This window comes from Halichoeres trimaculatus, unplaced genomic scaffold, assembly GCF_033239565.1.
Source record: "Halichoeres trimaculatus isolate MK-OKI-2021-1 unplaced genomic scaffold, fHalTri1.1 fHalTri1_scaffold_4, whole genome shotgun sequence".
NCBI classification, from domain to species: domain Eukaryota; kingdom Metazoa; phylum Chordata; class Actinopteri; order Labriformes; family Labridae; genus Halichoeres; species Halichoeres trimaculatus.
The window spans coordinates 6506540-6533186 of record NW_027437182.1 but is presented as its reverse complement, the minus strand read 5'-3'; the positions used below and the strand labels follow the sequence as shown (position 1 = coordinate 6533186).

General features: G+C 40.4%; 1 protein-coding gene across 6 annotated transcripts in view; it reads right to left on the bottom strand.

Annotated features, from left to right (window-relative positions):
* Positions 1-25967, bottom strand: part of lrp8 (low density lipoprotein receptor-related protein 8, apolipoprotein e receptor) — a 292858-nt gene extending 266891 nt beyond the window's left edge. For all 6 annotated transcript variants that reach the window (XM_074667517.1, XM_074667521.1, XM_074667519.1 and 3 more), the window contains exons 1-2: positions 25783-25967; positions 24839-24964 (exon numbers count right to left, since the gene is read on the bottom strand). In XM_074667517.1, coding sequence (XP_074523618.1) covers positions 24839-24964; positions 25783-25849 — 193 coding nt within the window. In that variant the 5' untranslated portion in view covers positions 25850-25967. The remainder of the gene's footprint in view (positions 1-24838; positions 24965-25782) is intronic.
* Positions 25968-26647: the final 680 nt, after the last annotated feature.

Here is a 26647-nt window from a genome sequence, read left to right as displayed (position 1 = left end):
TATCAGAGACAGAGGAGACACCCCACACACGAGGAAGGAGAATGTAGAGCACGCTCAGAAGAGATGTGTACAGAAACACAGACACACACACACCCACATAAACAAGGATCCACGGTGTCTTCATCCTTTTATGGATTTAAGGGGGCAATTAAATGAAACATGAGAGCAAGCACATGATTAAAGATTTATCTGCTCAAGGTCCCCCCAGCCACACACACACACACACACACACACACACACACACACACACACACACACCTTCTACTAGTATGACCATCTGGGGCTGTAGGAGAGGAAGCATTGATCTTGTTAAAAAAAAACTCCACACACATGCAGAGATAAACACACACACACACACACACACACACACACACACACACACACACACACACACACACACACACAGCAGCATGTTGGTGTAATTTACTAAGTGAGGTATAAGTGTGCCACTCACTGCGATCTATTAGCTGGGGGTTGCTAACTTTGAACACATCTCCATAGACCCTCTGGAGGCTTGGTGCTAATGTGATGAATTAAGGTCAGCAGAACACACACACACATAAAAGCACTTACACACACCATGCTGTTTGTTGCCACTGCTTTTTGCGTCAGCCACCTATAGATCTCACCGACTTCAGCGCAATTTACCTCTAGTGAATAAAGAAAGATAGAGGGATGTGATGGGAAACAAACTTGAAACAGACAGACGACAGATACAAGCGGCTGTTAGCTGAGCAGCATGTTTGGAATTCGCCAAGTGACCTGAGATCAGCTCTGTCAACCACCAGCCAGCAACGGCGTCTGCCAAATGACATTTTAGAAATCTGCCAGTTTCAGCTCGACTACATGATGAAGAGAAACCTCACACACAAAGAACAGAGTATGTAAAGGTGTCCTGATGATATGAACGACAGAGCAAGACTCAGAGCCATGTGGAGAATAAAACACCAACAGATGTTATTATTAACAGATAAAGAAGAAGAAGTTTCTGGTTACAGTTAAACCAGATGCTTAATGATTGTATATCGTCGCCTTCTTAAAATAATTCCTCAAGTCATTTTTTCAAGCTCTCCCAAAAAACAAAAAACTGATCCTTATGTGGAATTTGATATTTTTCAATTCTTGAAAACATACAACTATTGACATACTAATAACTTGGTCTGCCAAAATGACTTGTGAAAATTTCTGAACACGCCTCTGTGACTTGAACAGTTTAACTCCTTCTGTTCTGCCAACAACCTGTTGAGGAGGAATGTCCATAGACTGTAAAACATAAAAAAGTATGTTATCTTGCTAAGCAATGCTACAAAAACTGCTCCCCCTGGTGGCTGGTTTCAGTATAAGTCAAAAAAATCCATCTCCCCAGTCATTCCAAGTGGGCATGTTTCTCACATCTGATTGTTGTGGTGATTTGAAGATATTACTTGGCTGCCTTGTCTTCAAGTCCTCTTTTTTCTGGAAAGTTTCTTTTTCATTAGTTATAAGACATAAAAAATGAGGCTTTACATCACCTTAAACGATGATTGACAGCTGATGTTCTTGTGTATTTTTTTCAAGGATTGTAAAATATGTCAGTAGGAAAAGCCAAGAAGAGATTAGACTCTCGAAAAGAAAAAAATATTATTATTTTTGTCACCCAGCTCCACTCAGATTCTCTCATAGCCTCTACTGCACAATGGCTGCCAGTGGTGGGGGTATTTTGGCTTCAAAACCTTACAGTGATAAAAGGCAAAGCCACGCTATCCAGTCTACATACAGTCAATGGGCATGGCTATCTCCTCACCTCTCCTTCCAGCTGTTCTTTGCTGAGTTTCTTGAATGATACCAATTAATGTGGCCAATTCTATTCTGTTTTCAGGAATTAATTTGGCTTTTATTTGGTTTAGCAACAAATCTACTTTTTTTTAACTGTTTTCCGTGGTGTGGTCTCCCTTTTGTTTTGACTTTTGAGCCAGGTCATGACACTAACCAAAAGGAGATAGTGAATAATCATGGAGATAACTTCAGTGGCACGGTGGATTTTTCTCCTCATAGAAGCAGCCGCCATCTTGACAAAGCTTATATAACTGTCTCCGTTACATTGTCTTTTGACTTAAGCAAAATAAAACAACCTGTTTTATCACTCTTGACATTAGCCATTACACGAAAGGTGTAGAATCACAGGATCTGTTGAACTAAGGATGTAGGCAATTTTATTGATTGATTATGACAAAAAAAAGTTTAAAAAAATCATCATAAAATTACTCAAACAATCATTTTAAGAAGGTGATAGGTGATGATATTCCAAATACCATTCAGCAGCTAAGGTAGGACAGTGCCAAGTTTGGGTACCACAAACTGACTCTTTATGCAGATGATGTTGTTCTTTAGGCTCCATCATAGCGCCCCCTTTTACAGGCAGTTCAAGCAATTTACAACCAAGATGAAGCAATCAGGGAGATTTTTAGTATTTAAAAGTTTTTGGACACTGTTCCCCACTGGAAAAGATGTATTTTTTACTATAGCTGGGGAATAAGGCGCTGCCAGAAGTAAAGAAGTATGTTTGGGTCATGGAGTAAATGCACGGTGAAATCACTCCTGGGTTGTGAGTGATCTGTATCAGCAAAGCTTTAGATCCTACTCCGATCTGTTTGGGATTTTATGCTTGCATTTAAAAATCTGTCTTATTTTACTCAAACTTTCTTTTTTTGCCATTTTATTTTTTTATTGCTTAAATTTAAAGTTGTCTTTCAATGTGTTTTGTTGACCTTGGTGATGATTCTTGGCACTTTCTGAGCACTTTGGGTGGCCTTGTTGCCAAATGTACCTACCTTACCTTAACCTTTTAGCTTCCTGAAATGTGGATGTTATTTTCCTAGTTAAATATTTTACAGACCTCTTTTTTTTCATAAAGCTAACAGTCCCATGGTCATTTCTTTATCATAAACCCCTCATCCTTTCATCAATCCCCCTAGCACATAGGGAAAGGAGACAGAATCTATTTCAGCCGTCCGTCCATCACTTCTAAAAGTCCAGCTTACTTTGCTTTGCTCCCTCTGCTCCATCCTGCGTTTTATTCGCCTCCTCCAACTTTTCTTCTTCACAGCCCAATCTTTCAGGTTTGGAGTGTAAAAGAAAATCTGTGTTGGTCTTCCCTCTGGATTCTTTAACAGGTGCAAGAGCCTCTTGATTTGAAATGGATCGATGTTTCTCTGGCGCACTCAGATGAAAACATTTTGAAGCAATTTGGAGTTTGAAGAAAAACACACTTTTACTGGCGTTTTTTGTTTTGTTTTTTTTACACAGCACACACATCTGTAAGGGCTGGACTCATGATTATAAAGCATAAAGTATGTTGGATTTTTTACACACAGGTCTGAGTCTTTTCAAAAGAAGACATATGAAATTCAAATATTTATGACAAATTTTTAACATGTGATCAGAAATAAATTATCTTAACTGCAGAACCTGAGACTAGTCTCTCAGTCTGTAACTAGCAGAGCGTGAGACATAAAATGTCAACACATTCAATCTTGTAAAGTGATATTAGACTGTTCACACGCTATGTTCTGTCTGGAGTGTGTCTGGAGTGTGCAGTGTCACAGTGTGTTCCTGTTGGATGGAAAAAGAGCCTCCAAGTCCAAGATAGGTTTTTGGGGATCATTCACGGCCACAAGGCTGCACACTTTAAATTAAACTCACCTGGACTCACTCTTCTTTCACACATGGGAATCAATTCCTCTTCATCTCTGCTCACACAAGAGCTTCTTACAAACTATTCAACCCGTGATCTCAGACTCAAACGTGTCTCAAGGTAGAGTTAAGGCCATGAACCATGCAGTTATATTTTTAGATACAGGATAATCCAACAGTTGGTGTAGCATTGAACATTTAACAGCCAGGTGAGGCCTGTGAAGCTAGGTGTTATTATAGGACGTCAGCCACATGGTGCGACTCAAAAAGAACCTTTGGACGAGTAGCGTATGGGGTTTAATGAAGCCGTCTGATCATTTATGAAAGCATCATCGCACACAGAAAAACTGGACCAAAGCAGCTCTGTGCGCGCCAAAAAAGAGGAATAAAGCCAACAAAGACAGGAAGAGCATCACAGTGGCAACATCATGGGCCGATTACGCTTAACTACTGACTCCTGTCACAACTGGGTCACTGGGTCTTCCCTGTGCAGAGCAGAGCGTATGTAAGCGTGTCATGTTGGGTCTTCTTTGCACATGTGTCATCATTTAATAAAGAAGCTCTCAAAGCAGAAATGTGTCTGCTCCAGTTTGGATTCAAGTAGGAAGCCAAATTAAAATGTTTTATTCTTCAAAAGCAAAAAAGAAAAGTCAAACTTAATGTCATCCAATCATTACAATCAGCTTCTAGTTTCATTTTTTTCAGGACTTTGGAGTTTGATAATGACAGGATCAACGAGATTTTAAGAGCCCAATAAAAAGCAGCTCAAAAATAACAAACTCACAATCTGCATTTCTACTTTTTGTGAATATGACTCAGTTTTACTTTGTATCTAGAGGCAGCAGTCAAAACATCTGTGTGTCTGAACCATCTGGGAGGGGTCACATGAGAGGCCAGCGACACACATTACAGACTCTGCGCTCCCCCGGTTTGTAAATTTTGGATGGTACTTTGAATTTGGCTTGGTTGATTTCTCTTGGATGTTCACTCGTGGGCGTTAGATGTTGGCTTTTTAAATCTAGTTGTGGGATTTAGTGGTGGCTGCACCTGAGCTCAGCAGGCACTGCAAAGTGGAAATTCAGGGGCAACAAGGCATGAAAACTTGCAGATGGACCATGGCAGCCGGGGAAACAGCCCCTCACTGGCTTTTCTGCTTAAACAGACTTATTTCACGATCCCAGACACTTTTATGGTGTGACAGTCACTGCTTCACCTCCTTAAGCCCGGCCAAACAGGGGAAGTCATACTGTCAGGCTCATTCTGGTTTGAAATTTGGTTTAAAAATCCTTTCCTGGGTTTTTCATGACTCCACAGCCAAGCTTATACACTGAACTCTGGAAAACCATGGAAACACCACAGCAAAAAACCCATAATATAACTGTATCACAAACCAATACTTGGTCTAACAGATGATGAATGTAAAATAAGTCTTGCCGTTTTGAAGATAAGTGCTACAAAACTGTATGTTCAGTTACATCTGTAGTTGCAGTAGTTCTTGTAAGAGTAAAGTTTTGATGCTTTTCGATGTTTGTTTGGTGCCAGTGCAGGATAGTTTGTCAGTCCAGACCTGAGAATGATCATTTTTTTCAAAACTGGGCTACAAGAAAAGCAATTTCAATACTTCTGAAGTTTGTGATGATCATTTTTTTGAAGTTTCTGACATTTAAAACAAAAAAGATTCTTTCATGAATCACACAAACGAGCTGAAAGGTAATAAATAATAAGTCAAATTGTTTGAAGCTCTGCATGGAACAGAGGAGTTACGAATGACGCAAATTAATTGGAAGTGAAGATCAGAGGAGTGTGACTGGCAGATATTGTAATGAAATCCAAAAAGTAAAGCCAGAAAAATAATGGTGCAGCTGTCAAAACGTAGCCTGTCCAGAAAAGTGGAGCTTTTCTCATCACTACCGGTACGAAAACTCCGACAAAGTCTGAAAAGTGATCCAGCACTTCAAAAGACATCAAAAATCACAGGTCAGAAATAAATCGATATCTCTCACAAGAGTTGAGCATTAGTGATCTCTGGCCAGAAGCTGAAAGCCTCAACGTGAAGAAGCTCTGAGAAACCGAAAGAAGAAAGCTCACGATCACAAGCAGCGGGTTATTCTGTTATTAGTGTGTCAAAGGAAAGGTTGCAGCACTCATTCTCCAAGCTGAAACGTCGGCCTTGATGGAGATGGTAAAGTGCTTGTCGGCTTCACATGTGTGTGAAAGAGAAAGATGGAAAGACAGGGTGGTGTGGTGGTTTTTGCATCCATGCAGACTTGCTCCTGTTGCTTTGGTTATTAGCATGAGCTCGTTTATGCAGCAGCCTCTTCCCCTCCGTCTTCTTTCTTAAGCTCACGTCTAAGCCGATGATCTTCCTGCTTCATTTAATCAGACTAAACCTCTCAGATGAACCCAAACAAACAACAACAACAACAACAACAACAACAGGGGCAGACAAAGGGGCTTTAGGATACACTTCTTAGATTCTCATAGAAGCTACACGTACACACAGGCAGACACAGATTCATGAAGCCGGCAAATCAAATCATGGGGGGTAAGGCGGGAATGAAAAATGAAATGTGAATGAAAATTCCTGCAGAGTATCGAACCCAGCAGGATAATGCAGATGTTGCATGCAAGGTCACAGCGCTATTCATTATGCACACACACTCACACACACACACACACACAAGATTGTCAATGCATCTTTGAAAGTGATTTTCTCTCTGCATGTGTGTGTGTGTGTGTGTGAGACAGAGAGAGAAGGGGCCCCCTTTGGCCTCATTCAGAAGGTGTCACCCTGCTTCCAAACATTCAAGCGCTGCCTCCAGTGACACATAAAGGGGTGTGTGTGTGGGAGGTGCAGAGAGAAGGAGAGTGGTCAGTGGTTAAACGCAGTGTGAACACATGCCAAGAGAAGAAGAGCGGCAGAAACGGACAGAGACCTTGAGGGAGGAAGGAACAAAGAGTCCTCATGACAGAACAAGAGCAGCTAGCGAAATGGTTTCTGGAGCCAGGATCTGCTCCCCGTCTCTACATTTGGCTCGTCATTGCAGACAATCATCCTTAAACTGCTCAATGGATGCTTTGCAGAGCGGCCAAAAAGCTTCACAATTTACAACATCAATACTTCCTCTTCCTTCAGAAAGCAGGCTGCTTCAGCTTTTTCTACTTTTACTTCAAACACACCTCATCCTGTATTTCCCTCCCACACCTGACTCATGACGGTTTGGGCCCTGACTTATTTCAGAAGTGCCTTTCACACATGTCCCTCAGAGCTAAAAATAGTCAATGCAAGATGCTTTTCAAAACATTAGACTGTATGATAAATAGATGTAGTCTCCATGACGTCACTCATCTGTTTCTGAAACAAAGTTTTAAAGCCAATCATCGACAGAGGCGATATTGGAAATGGGGCGGGCTTTGAGCCTCCACACTAATAGCTACAGGATGTCTGCCAGTCAATCAGCTGAGCTGTGCCTCTGATTGGTTATCAATGTCTTCTAAACTGCTGAGCTAGAAAAAAATCACGCCATTAAAGAAGTTAGCTACTCAGACAAGAGGCATCTTGTGTACCTCGCTGTAAACGTATATTTCTGCTGTGAAAACTGCTTTTTTCGATTCGGTATGCTTGTGTCCTCATTGTCTCATAGTTTCAGAAAAGAGGTTGCCACTTATTCAAATCTTGATACCTTGGTTGAGGCGAAAAGAAGGGTCTGGTTGAACCATGCTGGGGGAAGAACCTTTAGGAATTACTTCAATTTTTATGCTAGAATTCCACTTAAGTTGTATTCACACGTGCACAAAAACCGGAAAATTTCTTTAAATTTAAAGTCAAGGTATCATCCTGACTTCAACTAGACTTTTTTAATCCAGACCCCTTGGTGAAATTTTAACATCAGGGTGAGAGTGATTCTATAATTAGGGGTACATTTCATTATTAATTTTACTAATAATTAATTACAAGCAATGACCAGTTTTACAGTGGGTCATTTGGCTGATATTTCACTTTCATTCAATCCAGAAAGTTAGCAGGTTCCATCATTTATTTAGCCAAAAATGCAAATCATGTTTTGGAATTTGCAGTTTTTGTGCTGTCCAATTTCTCAAATGTCAAGTTTGCTCTTCAAAATTAACACTAGACTACATGTTTGTTAATATTATTTCAGTTTTTGTTCAAAACAATCATTAAAAAATGACAAAGGTGTCTAAGACTAAAACATCAAATCTGCATCAACCGTGTTGCCCATTGAAAAAAAAACTACAAAACAGTAATGGTTTGTTCCAAAGTCAGATGACTTAAATCAACTGAAGTCACATTCTTTTTGTGGGAACCATGAAGAAAGTGTGGCATATTTTAACTCCTCTTCATCAATATTTCATCAGAATGATTGTCTGTACATGGGGCGCATCAAGCGATCATCAACTGTGTTACCAACATTTTCTGGTGTTCTTTCTATAAATGTTAAAAAGACCAAACTGTGAAGAAAAAGTGCAGAAATATGAGGTGACGGAGGTCAGGTGGTGCCTGTCGGTTTGTCCTGTCGGTTTGTCCTGTCAACAGTTTCACGTGTGATTTTTGTGCCATTATTCTTTTAAATTTTGGCTAAACTAACTCTAAATTCAGTATAATATGGATTTACGTTTAAAAAAAAGTCATAACTTTTGTCCATAACACAGTTGACAAAATAATGAACCATTTTTCTTTTTTAATTTAAATACTTAAAAAAATATTAGAGCTTCAGCTTGCCAACTAATGAATATAGCACATTTCAGGTATATACTTTTCAAACAAATAGGATACAAAGCAAAAAAAGCTTGTTTTTTCACTTTTAAACCTGTATACTTGAAATATACCCCTCATTATAGAGTCATTCTAAAAGCAATGTGAGAATGCAGCAGGAAGTATTCAAAGAAATTGATCACAAAGTGAGCAGATGGTCTGCTGATGTTTTAGATCATGCAACTTATGGAAAGTTCGACAGCTAGCAAGATGAATGAAAACATCCAGTGGTGAAGAAAGCGGTTTGTTCACCGAGACTTCTTGCAGGAGAAGTTTCCATAAAGTCAAGGTCAAATTCAGCTGTTTGGGCTCACACACACACACTGTTAGGAAACGCTCAGGTGTGTTGAGTTTTTGTAAAAGGGGCTTAAGAGGAAAGACTGTTTACCTGAAGTGACAGTGGATAATAAGCGGAGGGAAATGTGTCCCTCGCTGCTGATTTCTCCTACATTTCCCCACCCTTTAATCTCTCTCAGCCTCTTAACGTTGACAAAGTGTCACAGCAAAAAGCCAGCTGCAGGTGAAAGTATGACATTAGCATTGTGTGCATGCCATAAACACAGGCTCTGTTTGTGTGCCAGAGATTCCTCCATCACGCCAGCCCCCTTCGCTTGATAACTGGTATTACCGTTTTGAGCCATACCATCAAAGAGTGACTCCCTGCCTCCCTCCCCCCTCCTCCACCTCCTCACCCCATCATCCTGCAACGAATGACAAGCAAAATCCCCTTGAGGTAAAAGGAACGTTTGCAGGCTTAGGAGCTGACAAAACGAGTGTATGAAGGAGATATGTTGTGTGTCTGTGTAATCTATGTAAACAGCTGCAGTGAAAAGAGCGATGAAAGGAGGGGACGCAGAGACGGAGAGCAAAAGAGGGACAGGTGAGAGGTGTTCTGAAGGCGGAGGAGGGACCAAACAGAAAAATAATTTAAGAAATTTGTTAAAAGATGTTTCTGGGATCTTTTCCTTCTCTTCTTTTTTATGCTGTTGGTGATTTATCCATGCTGCTCCCACTGTGGGATGTGAAGCCATAACACCGACGTCACACTCCTTCTGCTAACCAAAACAAAACCAAACTCTCTGATAAAACGTTGGAGATTCCTCAGGTTGCTACATCCCAGCAGAATAGATTTTTGTGTGGGATTGAGGGAGACACCCTCTGTAATACAGCTGAATACCTCTTGTTTTCTTTCTCTGCTTTACCAAACTGCATGTGCAAGCGCATGTCTATGTCAAAGTCTGTAAATAGCACAAAACAAACAGGCTTCTGATCACAAAGCATGAGATACACATCATGTTCATGTGGCAGTAACATTAACCAGCACAGGGGAGTGTCATGTTTGTTTACATTTTATCGCCATGCTAAGTCTGCTAATTTCTCATTCCTGGATCAACACCTGTACTCCCAGCGATTGTTGCTTGAACTTTCTTCTTCTTTTGTAGGTTTGACGCAGTCACCATTCTTCTTCTCCTGTTATGTAAGCGACGCTACAGCCAGGGTCTGAAGAAATTTTGTATTACAACCAGACACCAGAAGAAATGGAACAATAACTGTCATTTTTAATGAGATAACAATCGTAATAAATATTTTTTTTTGAGTAATTAATATTCCAAGCTTCAAAAAGGCATGACCCATCTAGGGGTGGAAGAAAAAATCCAAGATAAAAATACTGGGATTTTCTTTTTTGACAACACCAAAATTAGAATTCTGTGTCAAAAATTGATTTTTTTTTTTTTTTTTTTTCCAAATTCAAATTCTTCATTTCAATCTTTGTTTATAAACTGCATTGGAAAAAAGTTTCCACTTTTCTCCAGAAGAGAGTGAAATGTTTCACTCTGACTCACCTGATCTGCGTTTTAGGAAAAATACAGCTCCTGTTATAGTCTGTAGGCATTATCATCATCATTTAACTTTGTCCCATGGTCTGGTGTTAAAAAAGCAAACTAAAAATCTCCAAAATTGAAGAATCATGGCTCATATCAAATCAGCACCCTACAAATCATGATAGAATCGTGAGCTCAGCCTATTGTCCCAGCCCTAAACCCATTCCTACTGGCTAGAACGATTACTGGTGACGTGTTTCTCATGACTCCACTTAGAAATTGTTCAAATATCCCTTTAAAGCTTTGAAACCAATTTACACTCCCATTTTACAAGTGCTCTTTAAGCTACCGTAACTCTTCAACCATGTGGGCTAGCGAGAAAATTGAGACGACACCTCAAAGTAGAAAAGCGAGCTTTACGGTGATAGCCAATGTGTTATGGTACTGCACAGATATTCTTGTTTAATGATGTTTCAATCACAGGCAATAATAATAACTCAAGCTGTTCTCATTACCGTAATTCTTCAACTAATTGGGCAAGCAATATTCAAACTGTTCCTGAAAGAAGAGAAGCTGAGCTTTCAGGGCATGATTTCTGACTCCTTTAAGACCAAAATAACAAAAAAGTTCCAGTGTTCTGGATGATACTTGGGTGATAAAGGGTTATCACAACAGTGGTCTGGTTAATGGCTTATTCTTCTGCCTGTCAGCAGGGGGAGATCTATTTTTGGGGGGCTTCATAGCCTAAGAATACCCAAAAGTTTTATTACCATTTTATCAGACACAGCACAGGTAAAAAAAAGCCTTTGATTTGTTGGTAGCATGTACACTAGCGTATGAAAAAACGACAGTAAATTAAAAATAAGTTAAGTAACAGGTAAATGGTAAAGTGATGATGGAAAAAAGCAATGTATCAGTTGTTTCATCAAGTCTGCATTATCGAGAAATAATCTAAGCAACTATGAAGTGTTTTTCTCCACCTCATTATCTGGATATAATGACACAGAGGTATAAGGTTTTATATATAAACTCTCTGACTCTATACTCTGACACATTTAGGCTTCTCTTTTTCCACTCTCAGCTGGTGTTTCAGTGAGAAAATCTATTTCCACTCATCTGAAAACAAACATACACAGATACAAATTCACACCAGCGTTCTCAAAACACACTGATCCACGCTACAAATTCACCACAACTCCACACTCCACTTTCACCAAACTGATTTCCTGCTTCACCGCCACGCCGGGCTCAGAATTTCCTCGTTTTATTTGACAAGAGACTTTCGGAGCAGGGTCGGATGTAATGAATCAAAGTGAACAAACCAGCAAGTTAGCTCTCCCAAGACTGAGAGGAGTGGGAGGGAAAAAACAGAAGACGGTACAAGAAGAGGAGGATTCAGAGCAACAGAGGGGAGACGAATGAAGAGAAAGAGTAAAGTCTGAGGAGAGAAATGAAGCAGAACTGAGAGAAAGCATCTGGAGGAAGACAGATTGAAACAATATCGTAGGAGAGTCAGACAGAACTCGTCTGCTTTCCAACTTCTGTGTGAAAACTTCTCAGAAAACTTTTGACACCCAGCACTCAGGAGTCCTAACTCCGTGTCAGAGCAGCTGACTGGTATTAGCAGCTATGTTTTATTCATCAGCATTCTTTAGTCGTCGTTTCATACGCCGCTCCCTGCATGCATATACAGGGCGACTGAGCGCAAGGTGAAAAACAGGATTACAGCAAATGTAAATAATAAAAAACGGAGGCACATGAAGATATATTCGGTTAATCTGAGCCGGGGATTAATGCCATGATACCCTGTCAGACACGGCTGAGTTTGGAAAGGAGGAGGTATGGGGGGGATAACAACATCACAACACAACACAGGCATAAAGAGACACACGAGAATGAGGCTTCACACACAGACGTTGGGGGAAAAGCGATTGTCGCGTTATCTGAGTTTGACTTTGAACAGTAAGTGACTTTGCAGCCGAGCAGTGCAGGCAAACAACGCAAGGTAATCTGAGGAAAACGAAGAGCTAATTCTGACTGAAACTAAAGAGTTCAGGAGGCTCTGAGCACAGAAATAAAGAGAGATAAAGAGAAACAAGAAGAAGAAAATAACAAACCACTGAAATAAACAGTAAAACTTTCCAGAGGAGCATCCGTCTGCTTTCCTTCAGCAGAACTAACTTTTTCCCCAACTCACTGACCCCTAAACTTCTGCCAACTCACCTCTCCACCTGCCAACCCTACTGTACGATTCACCTTGGATAATTCTGAACCATCTATTACTTCTCTGCGTCATTCATTTGGCTGGAGGCAGTTGTGCCGCGTTCAGGGTCAGCCTCATTCTTCTCCAGGTGAGAGCTGAGTATCGGCTTCACTCTGGCTGCCGTGTTGAGGTGAAGTGGATGTGAGTGTGGGTGTGATACTCGGTTTCTCCAAAAGTTTAAAAATGAGATTCTAACTTCCTAAAACTCAGAGTTACAACCTCATGAAGGCTTTCACTTTTGTTTCACCAGAGACCGACAGGAGAAAGGAAAGCTGTCGAAGCCTTGGCCCATTTTCCATTCACAAAAAACACAACTTTTCTATCTCTGTGTTGCAGTTTGCTGAAAAGTGACTGATGGTATTTGGATTCATTTGACAAATTTGGTCTACAATGAGACAGTAATGAATAAAAATATGACAACACTTGGGTATCTATTTTGAGAAACATTCCTCACAACCCAAAAGATGTGATGCCAATATCCAGTCTGCTTCTTACAGCTCTGTTTTGGTCTCCACCAGCTGGAAACAGCCCATTTAAAAGCCTCCACAGTACAAAATTACTTTTAAAACTGCAGAGTTTCCTTTACATGTGATTTTTTTTCAAATGTGTAAAAAGTGAATTAAACCCTTTTACATGCAACCAAAACTGCCTCGACTAAAACTCACATGCGTGGAAGGATTCTCTCAGCTTTCTTCATCGCACACAGTTGAATTCTGCCCCGATGCGCAGATAAGATATGCAGTTACTTAGTTTGATCATTAATCAGTGTTTACAGATATGTGTTATCATCTAGTTTTATGCTTTATATGCTGTAATAATGCAAGTTACATCATAAATATCCCGCGAGTCGCGGAATAACTTTCGTTTTCTGTGCTGCATCGCAGTGTTTATATATATTAAGTCAAAGAAGTACCCCTTGTCAGTCTGTGTGGTTTATATCTACCTTAAACTTAATTCTGATCAGTTTGTGGACTGTTTTGATGATCAGCTCTGTGAATCCAGTGGCGCATATTACCCACCAGCTGATTGTTACTCCCTCTGGCGCTCCTGCAGGTGAAGATGTTGCTTCATGAGTCACCTTTCTGCTGTCTCTGGGACAGATGTTGATTTATCTTTCCCTCTATTCTTTAAAAATCAGCAGAGGAGTTTTCCTCCAATTTTTGTTGGACAAACCTGAAAGCCTGTCAGCTTTCATACCACTGGTACTAGGGATGGGTACCAAATTAGGTACTTTTACAGGTACCGACCGAATTCTGTCATAAGTACCAGGTATCTATTCACATAAAACCAAAAGGTACCATGTTTAGGTACCTAAATGCATCCTTGTGACTGTGAGGGTGTGGAAGAGAAGGCAATTTTCCATACTGGACATGAACACAGCAATGCAAGGTTATATATTGAAGAATAAATATGTTAAATTGAAAATTTTTTAGATCTTATTATTAAACAAACCGATATTTTTTTACCACATAAACACAATAAAAGCCGATTGCCAGGTACCGGGCATCAGTACCGTATCGTTTCAAATGTGAAAGGTACCCATCCCTAACTGGTACCAATGGTACTATGTGCCTCTGTGCAGGGGCGTGTCCAGACTTTCAGAATGCTGTGTAACAATGACAGCAATGACATACATAGGGGTGGCCAGAGTGTGCATTATTACAAATAATCACTAATTATCTTCTTTAACTTCACTCTTTACTTTAAAAAAAGTATGAGTAACTATGATGTTGTTTAACTATCATATTCCAGTGTATGATTTTAGTATACAAATGTTGTATCTGCATCAGTCTGATGAATTTAAAATAGTTTTCAATAAGAAGATAAGGACTTTTTAGACAAGGCTAAATTATTTATAAAAGTTTTAAGTTTCTAAGGGCTCCCCCATAGTTTCAAAAAATCCCGTAGGAAACTGTGAACTGCCTGATTTATGACTACAAATCAACACAAGTTAATTCTGGTTATCGTTTTTTACTTGTTGCTCCCACCTGATGTAATTTGTGCTTTTCGCCGTTAGCCAGAGACATAAATTAACTTGGCATCAGTCCAGTCTAATGTCTGGGAAATTAATTCAAAGAAATCAGATACTTTTCAATTTCTCTGTGATGAGTTTTGGACTCTTGAGGTTACCATCCTGCTTAAATTGTAGAAATGATACCTGGCTTCCTGTTCCATTATGCATTCATAATTTAATGTTTTCTAAACTCACCAGTGAGTTAAAGTCTGTGCTTTCTGCTGACTAATGCGCTCTTATTTTGAAAGAGGTAGTGAAAGAGTTAGAGGAGTATGAAATGACAGAGAAAGAGGAAACAGCATCTTTTCTTCTTTAAGCATCAAAATAGTCGATAGGAGGAGAAACAAAACCTCAGACAGAAACTAAATTACTAATTCTTCTCTGTCTGCGACACACACTCCTAACTGTGCTGATTCAGACCCAATGAGACTCACTAATTGGATTAGGAGATCATAGATGGGCTGTGCAGGCTCATAGACAAGCCTCACACACACTATTCGCTTGGTTTGCAGCATTTTATAACGCTGCCCATCACGTCAAGACACATCTCTTACATTAAAACAGTGAAGAAAGAAAGTTAGAATTAAGAAATAGCAGTGAGAGAAAAAGACACAAACATGGCCAAAGGAAGAAAAAAAGAGGGAGAAAAGGAGAGTTAGCGCCTCAGGCCAGCACTGACCTCAGCTAAAATTACCCTGCTGCTGTTTTTTGCACCACTGCGTCCAACACCTATTCAGCACAGCAGGTATTGTTAGCTCGCGGAGCATGATACAGAGACGGACAAAGGTGCTGGCCCACGACACTTTGGGCTCGTCATCTGTCAGGTTAGCAGTGCTGTGAGTGTCTGCTTCATTATTCTTAATATTCAATCTTCAAGGAATTACATGGTGTTTGAGGCAGGAGCGGCCAGCTGGCACGGTTAGCTATGTGTCAGTGGAGCAACAGGGGAGATTAGCATGTTTAGCATATTGTAGAATGGGGAGTTTAAGTGTTAAAGAAGTGCTGTTGGTGTGTAGGCTGATGTTTTAAAGAGAAGAAAGCCTAATTCTAGCTAATAGAACACAGTTAGCTTCATTTTCAAGCAGCTTTTTGGGCTAATTTGACAACTTAACTCATTAGCCGCTCTTTTACATTTCTAGGGGGGAAATAGTCCATCATTAAATATTTCATGTAATGTTTTGAAAACTCCCACACGTCTGTGAGATGTAGCAGCAGAAATTAGCTTCAGGGTTAGCATCTCCTTTGATACCACTCCCCAAACCCTGACTGTCAACCCCCTGCTGTGAACTGTTAGCATGGGGCGCCAAATAAAAGGATCTATCAAGGACACGAGCTTTGCGTCTCAGCTGATGCCCTCAAAACTTGAAAACATGGCTCCTTAAAACTTTTCCTTAAAGTTCCCATTAGAAGCGTGACACTAGGCCTGGGCGATATATCGATTAATTGGAATTTTTCTTTGTGTGCGGCGTGACTTAACAGTTCACTAACAAAACAACAGAAACTAGAATGTCATAAAAATGTTCTTGTGCGTCTTTGACACTCAGCACCTTGATGGACACACATTCCTTATGGTCCGCATAAACTAGACCTTTCATCAGTAAATGTTCGAACCCTTTCCTTCATTAATCTGTTGTCTATCTGTCGCTTTTCAGGAGTTTGATTAAGATCTTTGACAGAAACATTTATGAAGCCGGATCCTTTTAGTTTCACCTGCAGATTATTATGTGATTGACGCGTAAAACCTGCTGATCTTCGAAAAGATACTCTTATCATTTTTAGATTTTGATAGTTTAGAAATATACATTAGTTTTTATCAGAACATGGATAATGATGAGCAATTGACCAGAGCGGGCGACATGACTGAGAAGTTGTTTGACTTTTACCTGGAGGAATGCTCCACCAACTGAACCCTCCATTCAGCATAAATTTATCTGTTGATGAGCAGAGCAACATAGCATACCTGCCACGAGGTAGGCTCTGACAAGCAGGGGCGGACCAGACTTTTTTAAACTGGGGTGCCCCAACCAGGGCACTGACTTATGCAGGGAGGCATGAATTTTGTGTAGCCTACAATATAGTTAATAAAATTTATTTTTGCTTATTTGTTTGTATTAAAATTAGGCTACAGCTTTGAAAAAAATGAAACTAGACTAAAACAAAGCAGTTTTTTTTTGCTGTGTTTTTTTCAAATCATTTAAAAGTAGAATGTAACTGAACAGTGCTGTAGAGCACTGAAACAGTACTGTACACACTTTTCCTATCTGTATTTTTAATGTGAATGTAAATAAGTCTGCCGCCTTAAAAACTACAAAGTGAAGTTGTTTAAACAGAAGAAGAGCTAAAACTTCAATTCTAAGAGTCAAACCTACAGCCCCTAGAGCCAGAGTTCGTTTTACTGTTCTCGGATCCTGAGCTTTGTGTATGACAGTAACTGAATGTATGATATATGTGAGGTAGTAACTTAGCGTACTAAACATGTAAATTATTTATATGTTATGTCATGTTATGAGGGAGTATAATACTGAGTCACATAGTAGGAAACTATGCATCAAGCTTTTTAATCAATGTGTTTCTCTTGTATTTTATTGTTGATCAGCATGGTATTTGCACTTTGCATCTGTATATTGTATATCTCTTTTATTTCATCCCTACCAGGTACTAGCCTATACTGCTCTGGCAGAGGGGACAGCCAATGTATACTAGCCTTTTGGCTAACTCTGTTGCATTTACATTTTTATGAAATATTTATGAATGTGCAGTGTCCCTCCGAAACAAATAAAGGAAAATTAAATGAAAAAGAGGTTTCTTTTATTAAGTTTCTGATAAAATTAAAACAAAACTGGTTTTCAGTTATCTCTGTCATTTGTACTTTTTTTTTTTTAAAAAAAAAAAAAAGGTTGGCGAAAAGAAAATTGTTAAAAATCGTAATTCAAATTTTTTGTGAAAAAATCGGGGATTTTATTTTAAGGCCATATCGCCCAGCCCTACGTGGCACTAAATCCTGCAAACGAAGAGCTAGCGCGGATTGAACTACAAGTTATGTCTCAGAAGTTATGTCTCAGAAATCAGAGCGATCACATTTCTCCTGTGATTCACCGAAAGCTGATTTCCAGAGAAGTGAACTTTCATTTCAGCACATGTGTGAGTTGTTGGATGTGTCAGCTGTTTTTGAGATGCTTCCCCTCCAAATACGAAAGCTGAACAGATGATGCGCCCATACTTGCAATCACACACACACAGACAGAAGCAACCACAGTTTCCCCAGTGGCTCCGTAGTTAGAGAGCACAGCAGTGTTTATTCTCTAGAGACTGGCGCAGTACAGCTGCTTTCACACACACACACTTAAACACACTTACACACATATGCAAACTCTGTTTCTCACACAAGATACAAACACATTCACAGAAAACTTTTTGCTAAGTCTAATACAGAAGAGCAAAAGTGCTTTTGTGTGGATGTTTGTGTGAGCATGTGTGTGCCTCAAAATATCATCAGTGTGTGCATTGTCTTTTCAGCAGCAGTGCATCTCTTGTTTTATATTCTGCACAAGTCCCGCAACACACTGCAACTACACACTCATTGTGTGTGCGTGTATGTGTGTGTATGTGTGTGTAATTGATTAAGCTTCTGGTTCTTATGACCTCAGACTCCCATTAAGAGTCTGACCCCAGCTGTGTTACAGCACGCTCTGTGTGTGTGTGTGTGTGTGTGTGTGTGTGTGTGTGTGTGTGTGTGTGTGTGTGTGTGTGTGTGTGTGTGTGTGTGTGTGTGTGTGTGTGTGTGTGTGTGTGTGTGTGTGTGTGTTCATGAGTGTGTGCGTGTGTGTGTGTCTCAGCAGGTGATCAAAATGTGTTATTTTTTGTGGGCTGTTCAGTATTATGCCCTTTAAGCCTGAGGCGCTTCGCTGCAGTCTCTTATTACAGTGCTGTGTGTGTATGTGCGAGTGCCAGTGTGTGTGTGTGTGTCGAGAGAGCCTGACCTCACACAAACACACACTCTTACACACACACACACGCACACACAGCAGTGGCGTGAAATGTGTTGTGATGTGTCCTCTATGGGAAGCTGGTTTCAGACTGCAGAAAAGACGCTTCCTTTCTCAGACCTGCTTAGACTCATTGTCCTGCTCTCTCACACACACACACACACACACACACACACACACTGCGAACTTTCTTCCCACCCTTACGCATTTTCTTTGTTTCCTCTTTGCATCCCTACAAGGCTGCGACTATCTGCTAATCACTTGGTGTGCAAAAACTGCAGAAAGTGTTTTTCTGTTTCTTTTTTCACATCCAACCACCTGTAAAACTCTGATAGAGCAAAAAGATACCAAAGATAACAAAAAACCCACATCTGTTGAGCTTAAACCAGAAAATTCTGCTTGAAAAATATCTTCAACTTCATTCAAAACAGAATGTTTGGTGATAAATTCCCACTGGTTGTGTTTTTACAGTGCGCTGTGACCAAGGCCGTTTGGAGGAGAGGAGTGTGTGTGCAGCGCTGAAAGAAGGGGGGGAACAATTGAGAGCTACCACGAGGTTGAGATATGAGATGATTTTTACAGTGGCACTCTGGATTAGGCATGTTTAAATCCACTTAAATCCGCTGTACCAACGATAAGGCCTTTTTTCTGTATATTCCACAGCACAAATATAGGTCAAACAGAGCCGTGCAGAGGTGGAGCGCTGCGTGTGAGCGCACATACGCAACACATGTACAAAGACAGCACACGCATGCACAAAACCCTCACCACCATCAACGCCGCCGCCACCACTACCATCATCACCACTTTACCGTCTCCCAGGGCAACAAGAGCGAAAGCTACCAAGAGGCATGTTGAGAATGAAGCAGAGGAGAGGGGAGGAGAGGAGCAGGAGGAGGAGGAGGAGGAGGAAGAAGAGGGAGAGGGAGAATAAAAGCACAAAAGATAACCCAATCTGTGTAAAATCAGGGCTGGGCCATGAGAAGATCTGAGAGAACAAAGCAGAAGACAATGGAGATATTTGGACTTTATATGAATGGATCAAACAGCAGCAACATCACAGATACTCTGATGACAACAGCCACAAGTACACGCTAACGCTCAACTACAAAGAGATGAAGGAAAATATTCAGTAAAGAAGAGAAAGCCAACTTTTCTGTGTTCAGTTTGTCATTTTTGCTTAAATTATTATGATAATACTCAGTTTAATAAGCCTCTACAATAAAAAAATTACAACAAATCCCTGTAAACTGACTGCAGTGTATGACTTGTGCAGGTGTTCGTGCAACTCAGCTTGCAGACCCTCCTCCAGACATCCAGTCTGCTTCAGAGCTTTGAAGAGAAACCTGAAACTGTTTCATTTAATGTCAGTTTGAGTTACAAGAGGTGACCTGTTGAAGTTTCAGTCACAGTTTTGAAATAAAACATCAGATAACTGGTTTTACCTCATGGTTAAGGAATTACTTCCACTGTCCTGTCCTCATAAAAACTATCATAGCTAAACCTACGTTAGCTGCACATGCTAAAGTGGGCACCATTCAATTTTTATTAAGTCTGATACAGACCCAAAAAGTTAGATCAGCGATTGGTGGCAGTGGGCAGATCCATTGAGCTCATCGAGTCATCTTAAGTTAGAAAAGTCTATAGTTGCCAAAACATCATTCACTGTCTCATCCTTAAATCAAGGAATAGAAATCTTACGTGTATCTGATCTGTATTATCTGATACCAAAGCCAAGGTATTGGTTTTGGTATCAGCATTACGACTTAAAAATGTTGGCTCAGTGTATCCGGACCAAGCGGCAACCTCTGGTCTAAAAATATGAGATAATCTGGAAGTGCTAAAATCTGCTGTTTTTCAAGAGTCCACTTGAGGCTGGCTCTGGAAGTACTGGAAGTCACATACACACCAAGCTATAAAAAGCCATTTTCAAAGCAGAAATTAACCTATTTAAAGCCTGGTTCAGAAAATGTCTCCTGTCTGAATTACTAATTTCACTATCTGCGCACGCTGTATGGGTGGTGAATTTTTTTTTCCATCTCTGCAGTTTAGAGGATATTAAGATCAAAAGCTCGCCCAATCAGAGGCACAGCTCAGCTTACATGACTGATGGGCGCCCTGTAGCTGTGCTCAAAGCCCCCATCACTTCCACTATGGCTGCAATAGCCGATCTGCTTCAAAATTTTTTTATTCTTTTATTGATTTGTTCATCTATTATTTATTTATTTATTATTTTTAAATAATTTCATTTTAAAACTTAAATTAGCTACCTTTAGTCAAACTAATGCTTCAAGAGATTCCAGACTCCAACTTAAAAAAATAAAATACAAATGTCACCAGAGGGATTAAAGTTTTGATGCTATGACTTATAATGAAACAGCCTTTATGGATTTAATCAATAATACAATAAATGAGAAAATTAAAAAATGAATAAACCTTAGCTTGAACACTATTTGTTTATCTAAGGGAAATTCTGGAAATATGTCAGTGACAGTTACAAAAGTTATACTTAACCAAACAGAGGCTGGAGGATTTTCAGCAAATGTCACTGATATGATCTACAGTCCAATTTACAAGACACCTGTTCAGACATATTTAGTGCTGGCCCATCACTGTAAGTGCTGCACCACGTGTGCGCTATGCTAGGCCAACTTTATGCTAATTTCCTTCCAGCACATTTTCCTGCACATCTTCCAAAACACTTCATATCTGTGTTTCCTTTTATTTTTCCCTGTCCTGTTCCTCTCAATCAAATCTGCCCCATCTTTCCTCCCCCTCCTCCTCCTCCTCTCTGCTCAGCTTTGCTGGTGATACTTGGTTTGGGGGAGAGGGGGGCCACAGTGGCAGTGCTGGCATCTGTTCGAAAGCCTGGCACTGTGCCAGACACTGAGCATCGCTCCGGCAACCGGAGTCACGCTGTTGGATTTATCTCCAACCAACCTGTCAGCTGATGCTCTTTGTGGGCGTAAGACGAGTGGGCACAGCCTCTTTGGCACTCGCGCTGCCAGGGTGCCCACAGGAGATTTAAAAATGGAGGGTGAATGAAGGGGGAGGGGGGGCTCTTGTGGGTGCTACAATGTTGAAAAAAGTGAGGAAGCTTTTGAAAAGGAAGAACTCAAGTACCAACAGAGGCAAAGGCGCTCAAAGAATACAGCATGAGGAAGAGAAAGAGAAAGGTGTGGATGTAAAAAATGAGAGTCTGAGGCACAGAGCGAGGGGAGAAGCAGATAAAAGGTGGAGGCTGAGCAGGGGGAAAGATCGAGAGAGTGACAGAAGAGCCCGAGAGGGAAGAGTAACTGCATCTGAAGCTTACAGGGATCCAACATAAAGAGGGAAGGGAGAAGAAAGAGGCAGAGAACATTTTCTTCAAGAGACAAAGTGGCTCAGTTAAAAGAACAGTCTATCACCTTGTGGCTTAAGTGCCATTTCACATTCTCTTTGAGCATCACTGATACCAAACAACAAAGTAAACCACACCTGCTGCAGGGAAGAGGAGCTCATTAAATTATAACTCTGCTTCCTGAAGCTATCGGACGCTAAATGCCCAATAATCCCAATCAGTCCATGCTTTCAGATGTGACAACATCCATCCAGGGGACTCCCAGGATACTCAGTGGGCACAATGCTGGGGAGAGAATCATGGGTTCTGTATGCTGGTCGTGCAGATAAGCGATAAATCAATTGGCTGCTAATGTAACCATTCAGGCAATTAGTACCATGACAAATTCATAAGCAGTGATTACTCACTGGTTGTCCATCCAATTTTCTGAAATGCATGGACAACCAGCTGACTGGAACAAAGCCAGTTAGATCGCGCACTGTGAAGTCTCTTTGCTGCAGCCCGAGGACAAAATGCAATTTCTAACTCAGCAATATAACATTAGACCAAACAACAAACCCCCAGGTAACAGAAACATGGGAACAGGGGAATGGTTTGTTCCTACCCATGTTCGGCAATTGTTTAATTTACCATCCATGCAATTAGCACCCTAATGAATTTATAACTGTTGATAAGCCGGCTATCTGTCTGTGAAACCTTTTTAACGCACCCCTGAGTAGAGATGTCCTGATACCATTTTTTTTACTTCTGATCCGATTCCAACATCTTTCTCTGATAAATTCCATATTTCATTGGGCGAATCTGTTGTAAATGACAAATAATATTTGTCCCACACAGTGGACATGTTTGCAACTTGGGTTGTGTCCGAAATCACTCACTCATTCCCTACTCACTATATAGTGAATTGGATGTAGTGGACCATATAGTCCACTCAATCAGATAAATTAAAACAACATATCAGACACTACTCACTCACTCATCAGCCGCTGACAGTAACGTAATTGCTCTCATGTCGCTTACAGCTGGGTTTACAGTTATGACTTTTTTTTTAACTGATATTATACCTAGCTTATTTTCCGCAACAGCCAAACATAATAGAAACATTTATTACAAGTTAGTTTTTAAATAAATAAACCATACATTTGTGCAGATCTCATGCTGTGTTTGAGAATTACAAGGTCCAGTGAATGCATCACCCGCGATGAACGGTTTAGCGGCTAACGTCTGTGTTGTTTGTTTCTCTGCTTGAGGTTGTGAAACGCACTCGTCTGACAGTTTTTAATGTTGTTTCATGTAATCACTAATCATGTAATCAGCTATTTCTTCTGTTTGAACCGCAATGCATGATGGTATATATTGCTCATATAGTGAGCATTGCTAATACATCACTTTTCAAAATGCATTGTGGGATACATTGAGTGGACTATATAGTGAAGAGTGAGGGATTTCGGACACAGCCTTGGTTTTTTATATAGCAGTAAAGCGTGACGGTGCTGAAAACACATGAAAACCGTATCAGTCCCGATCACGTAACAAAATCTGATGCTATCCGATCCTGTTAAATGGCGTGTATCAAATTTGGACATCCCTACTTCTGAGCAGCGCAACATAACACTTGGTCACCCAAAATCTTCAAACTCCTATATGTGAATCTGGCTTTAAGAGCATAATTGTAGCCACAGCAGCCAAAAGAGAGGTAATAAATCAATTAGACCCAACTGAATCCATTCATACAATTAGCACCATGACAAACTGATGAAATAGAAAGAGTCACTTAAACCCAAACGAAAGTTTTCTTCCACACATTCTTGAGGGAAATTTTTAATGGTGCATATTAAATGTGCACTCAAGCGTCTAAAACTCAAGTTATCCTCAGATTGGTTTGCTGGAGTAACCACTCAAGCATTTATTGCCATGACAATTTGCAAGCAAACCATCAGGGCAATTGTCTGACCAGAACACCAACTTTTCAGACGTCGTGTAGAAACTTCATGGCAACAGAAACACTGACTTGGCATGCTCGTCCAAAAACAAGAAATAAATCAGCTTACAAAACAAGTCAAGTTAGAAGTGGCTTGAAAAATTTATGAGCACTCGTAACTCTTTTGGCAAGTTGAGAACAAAACAAAATCAAGCTTTTAAAACAAATCATAAAAATAATTCAACATTTGGAGGCACAGTGTTAAATACACGCTGCTGTTTTTCTTTCTTTTTCAATCCACCTGCTCACAGTGGAAGGTGCGTCCTTGAGAAAAGAAAAGCAGCCAAATTTGTGATCAGCCATATCTAAACCCCTCAGTTTTTCACATTAAAGCACGCTGCATTGCTCTGCAGGGAGATGTCATGACACAAAACAGACATTTTAATCACACCATTTCAGATACAGCTCTGTCTGTGAAGCCATGATGTACCCAGAGCCAGCGCAGCAGACAGGGTGAGCATCCGCTGATAACAGCCTTTACGTTATCTCAGCACAAACATGATAAAAGTAATAATGATAATATTCCAGAGCGTCCCTGTTCTGACCCAGCTCTCCCTGTGCCTGAAATTAATAAGAAGAGAGTGAAAATTCCTGCGGCCATGTGACCTGACCATTGATCCAGGACCAGCAGCTCCCGCACAGACGCCAGCAGACTAACAACAACTGAGAGGAAGAATCCAGAGGGGCCCCAAGCGAAGTGATAAGAAGCTTATTCTCAGTAAAACTTTATTCATTCAAGAGCTGCAGTATGGGCTTAATCAGCTATCTCCAGCCTGCTGTTGTGCAGTTTTGTGCCAACTCATATCAAACAGCAGAATACATAATCTCATCAATGGTCTGGCGCCTGAAAGTGTGTCAACTTAGAGAGTCGTCACATGGAAATGTTTGGAAGTCCTTAAGACGGCAGGTGTTTTCAAGGACAGCGTGTAAAAAAAAGGCACCATTATGTTTATCCGCCAATCTAACGAGAATCTGGACTACTTACGACAGTTCTCTTCATCACTGCTGTCTGAGCAATCATCATCATCATCACATCTCCACAGGGTCGGGATGCAGCGTCCGTTCTTGCACTGAAACTGCCCGGTTTCACACTCTGACTCCGTATGAGTTCCTGTGTTGTCAGAGGAGATAACACAAGTAATCAGACATGTTTGAATATCTGAACTCTTATTTAAATCACAAGAAATTAGATCAAAGTGTAATATTTTTATTATTATTTGGAGCATTTAAAGAGATAGGAGCAGTTTATCAATACAAGCATCAACTTCCATCTGTTATAAAGCTGTTTCATCATGTTTAGAGGTTAACTGGTGTATAACTGGTTACATGCATGCAAATATGTGCTTGTGTCCCAAGAATTGAGGGTGAACAGCTATTAAAGCTCCTACTCTCATACTCTTCCTCTTGCAGCCTGATTGTGATAACTTACAGTGTTTCCTTAGATCCTTCCTTCCCTTCACCTGACTGACACTTCCCTGTGCTTGGTAACGGTTGTAAACAGTCAATAGGCTTCAATGCGCTTACACCTGAGTCCAAACGGCTGTTAGACACAAAGATCTGTCACATGCAAATTCACTTGTGCGTTGTAAAGGCTGCAGCTACAACACGGATCGCAGGTCCATTGAAGGCTGCACTTTGCGATCATACCCCTCACTGACAGGCTGCCTGCTCTCGCCGTAACATCAGCCTACTGCATTCAGACACGTGTTTGGTGGTACGGATCTTTTCTTCCGCCTATTGTCACCTCATGTCACCGGTGTTTGCAGTGGCTGCGCGTAAAAAGAGAGCGCGATCCAGGCGAGATCCCGCTCATAGCACGACAAGACGCGGACCACATTAAAAGAGCCGAGCTGTTTGTGAAGAGGAGGCACCGATCCCGAGTCCGCGCTGCGATGCAAATTCATCACCTCACTGAGACAAGTGTCTTACCTTTAGCACAATGCAGCTCCATGAGTAACAAATTCAACAAGACGAGCTTCCCGACTTCAGTCCACATCTTTAGATCCTGAAGGGTTGTAAGTGAAAAACGAGTGAAGGATCTCCAAGCTCTCTCTGTGTGTTCCTCTCTGTGCCTCTGCTCCTCAGTGTGTGAGCGTGTGTGTAAGCTGCTCTCCTTTCTCCCTCTGCCTCGGCTGCAGTTTGAATCAGTGACGCTGGATGGGCGGGTTAGCTGGGGTTGGTGCCTGCGGTTAATGTACTGTAGTAGGTAGAGGAACTACACCGGGACTGTTGTTAAACAGGAAAGTCATATCTACAGAGGGAGACTGCTGAGTCATTGACCGCAGATGGTATCGAACTTTTTTTTGTTTGTTTGTTTTTTTATTTTTTTTTTATTTTTATTTTTTTATTTTTTATTTTTTATTTTTTTATCAGATCAAGCACGTGCATGTCTGAAAATTTAAAAAAGCCTGTATTTTTATTATTATTATTATTATTTTTATTTTTTTTTTAAAGAAAGGAAAGTAAAGATCAGAAAAAATGTATAACTTAATGATAAAGCCTATTTTATCAAATATTTTTTTTAGTTAAAGTAGATGCAGGCTCTCCTTGTCAAAGCTAATAAGGAAGTGCCTGCATTCTTGACCTTGATCAGCAGGGGGCGACTATAAAAGTTACAAAAAGAAGTTTGAAAGCCCGAAATTTAAGGACTTTTTTTTTCTCATTTTATCTTGAATCTCAGTACTTATTTATCCAGTGAGCTTATGGTCTGGTGGCTAGTATCAACATAAAACGTGTTTTGGTTTGTTTGTTTGTTTGTTTGTTTGTTTTTTGTATCCGATCTGAAGTAAAATTG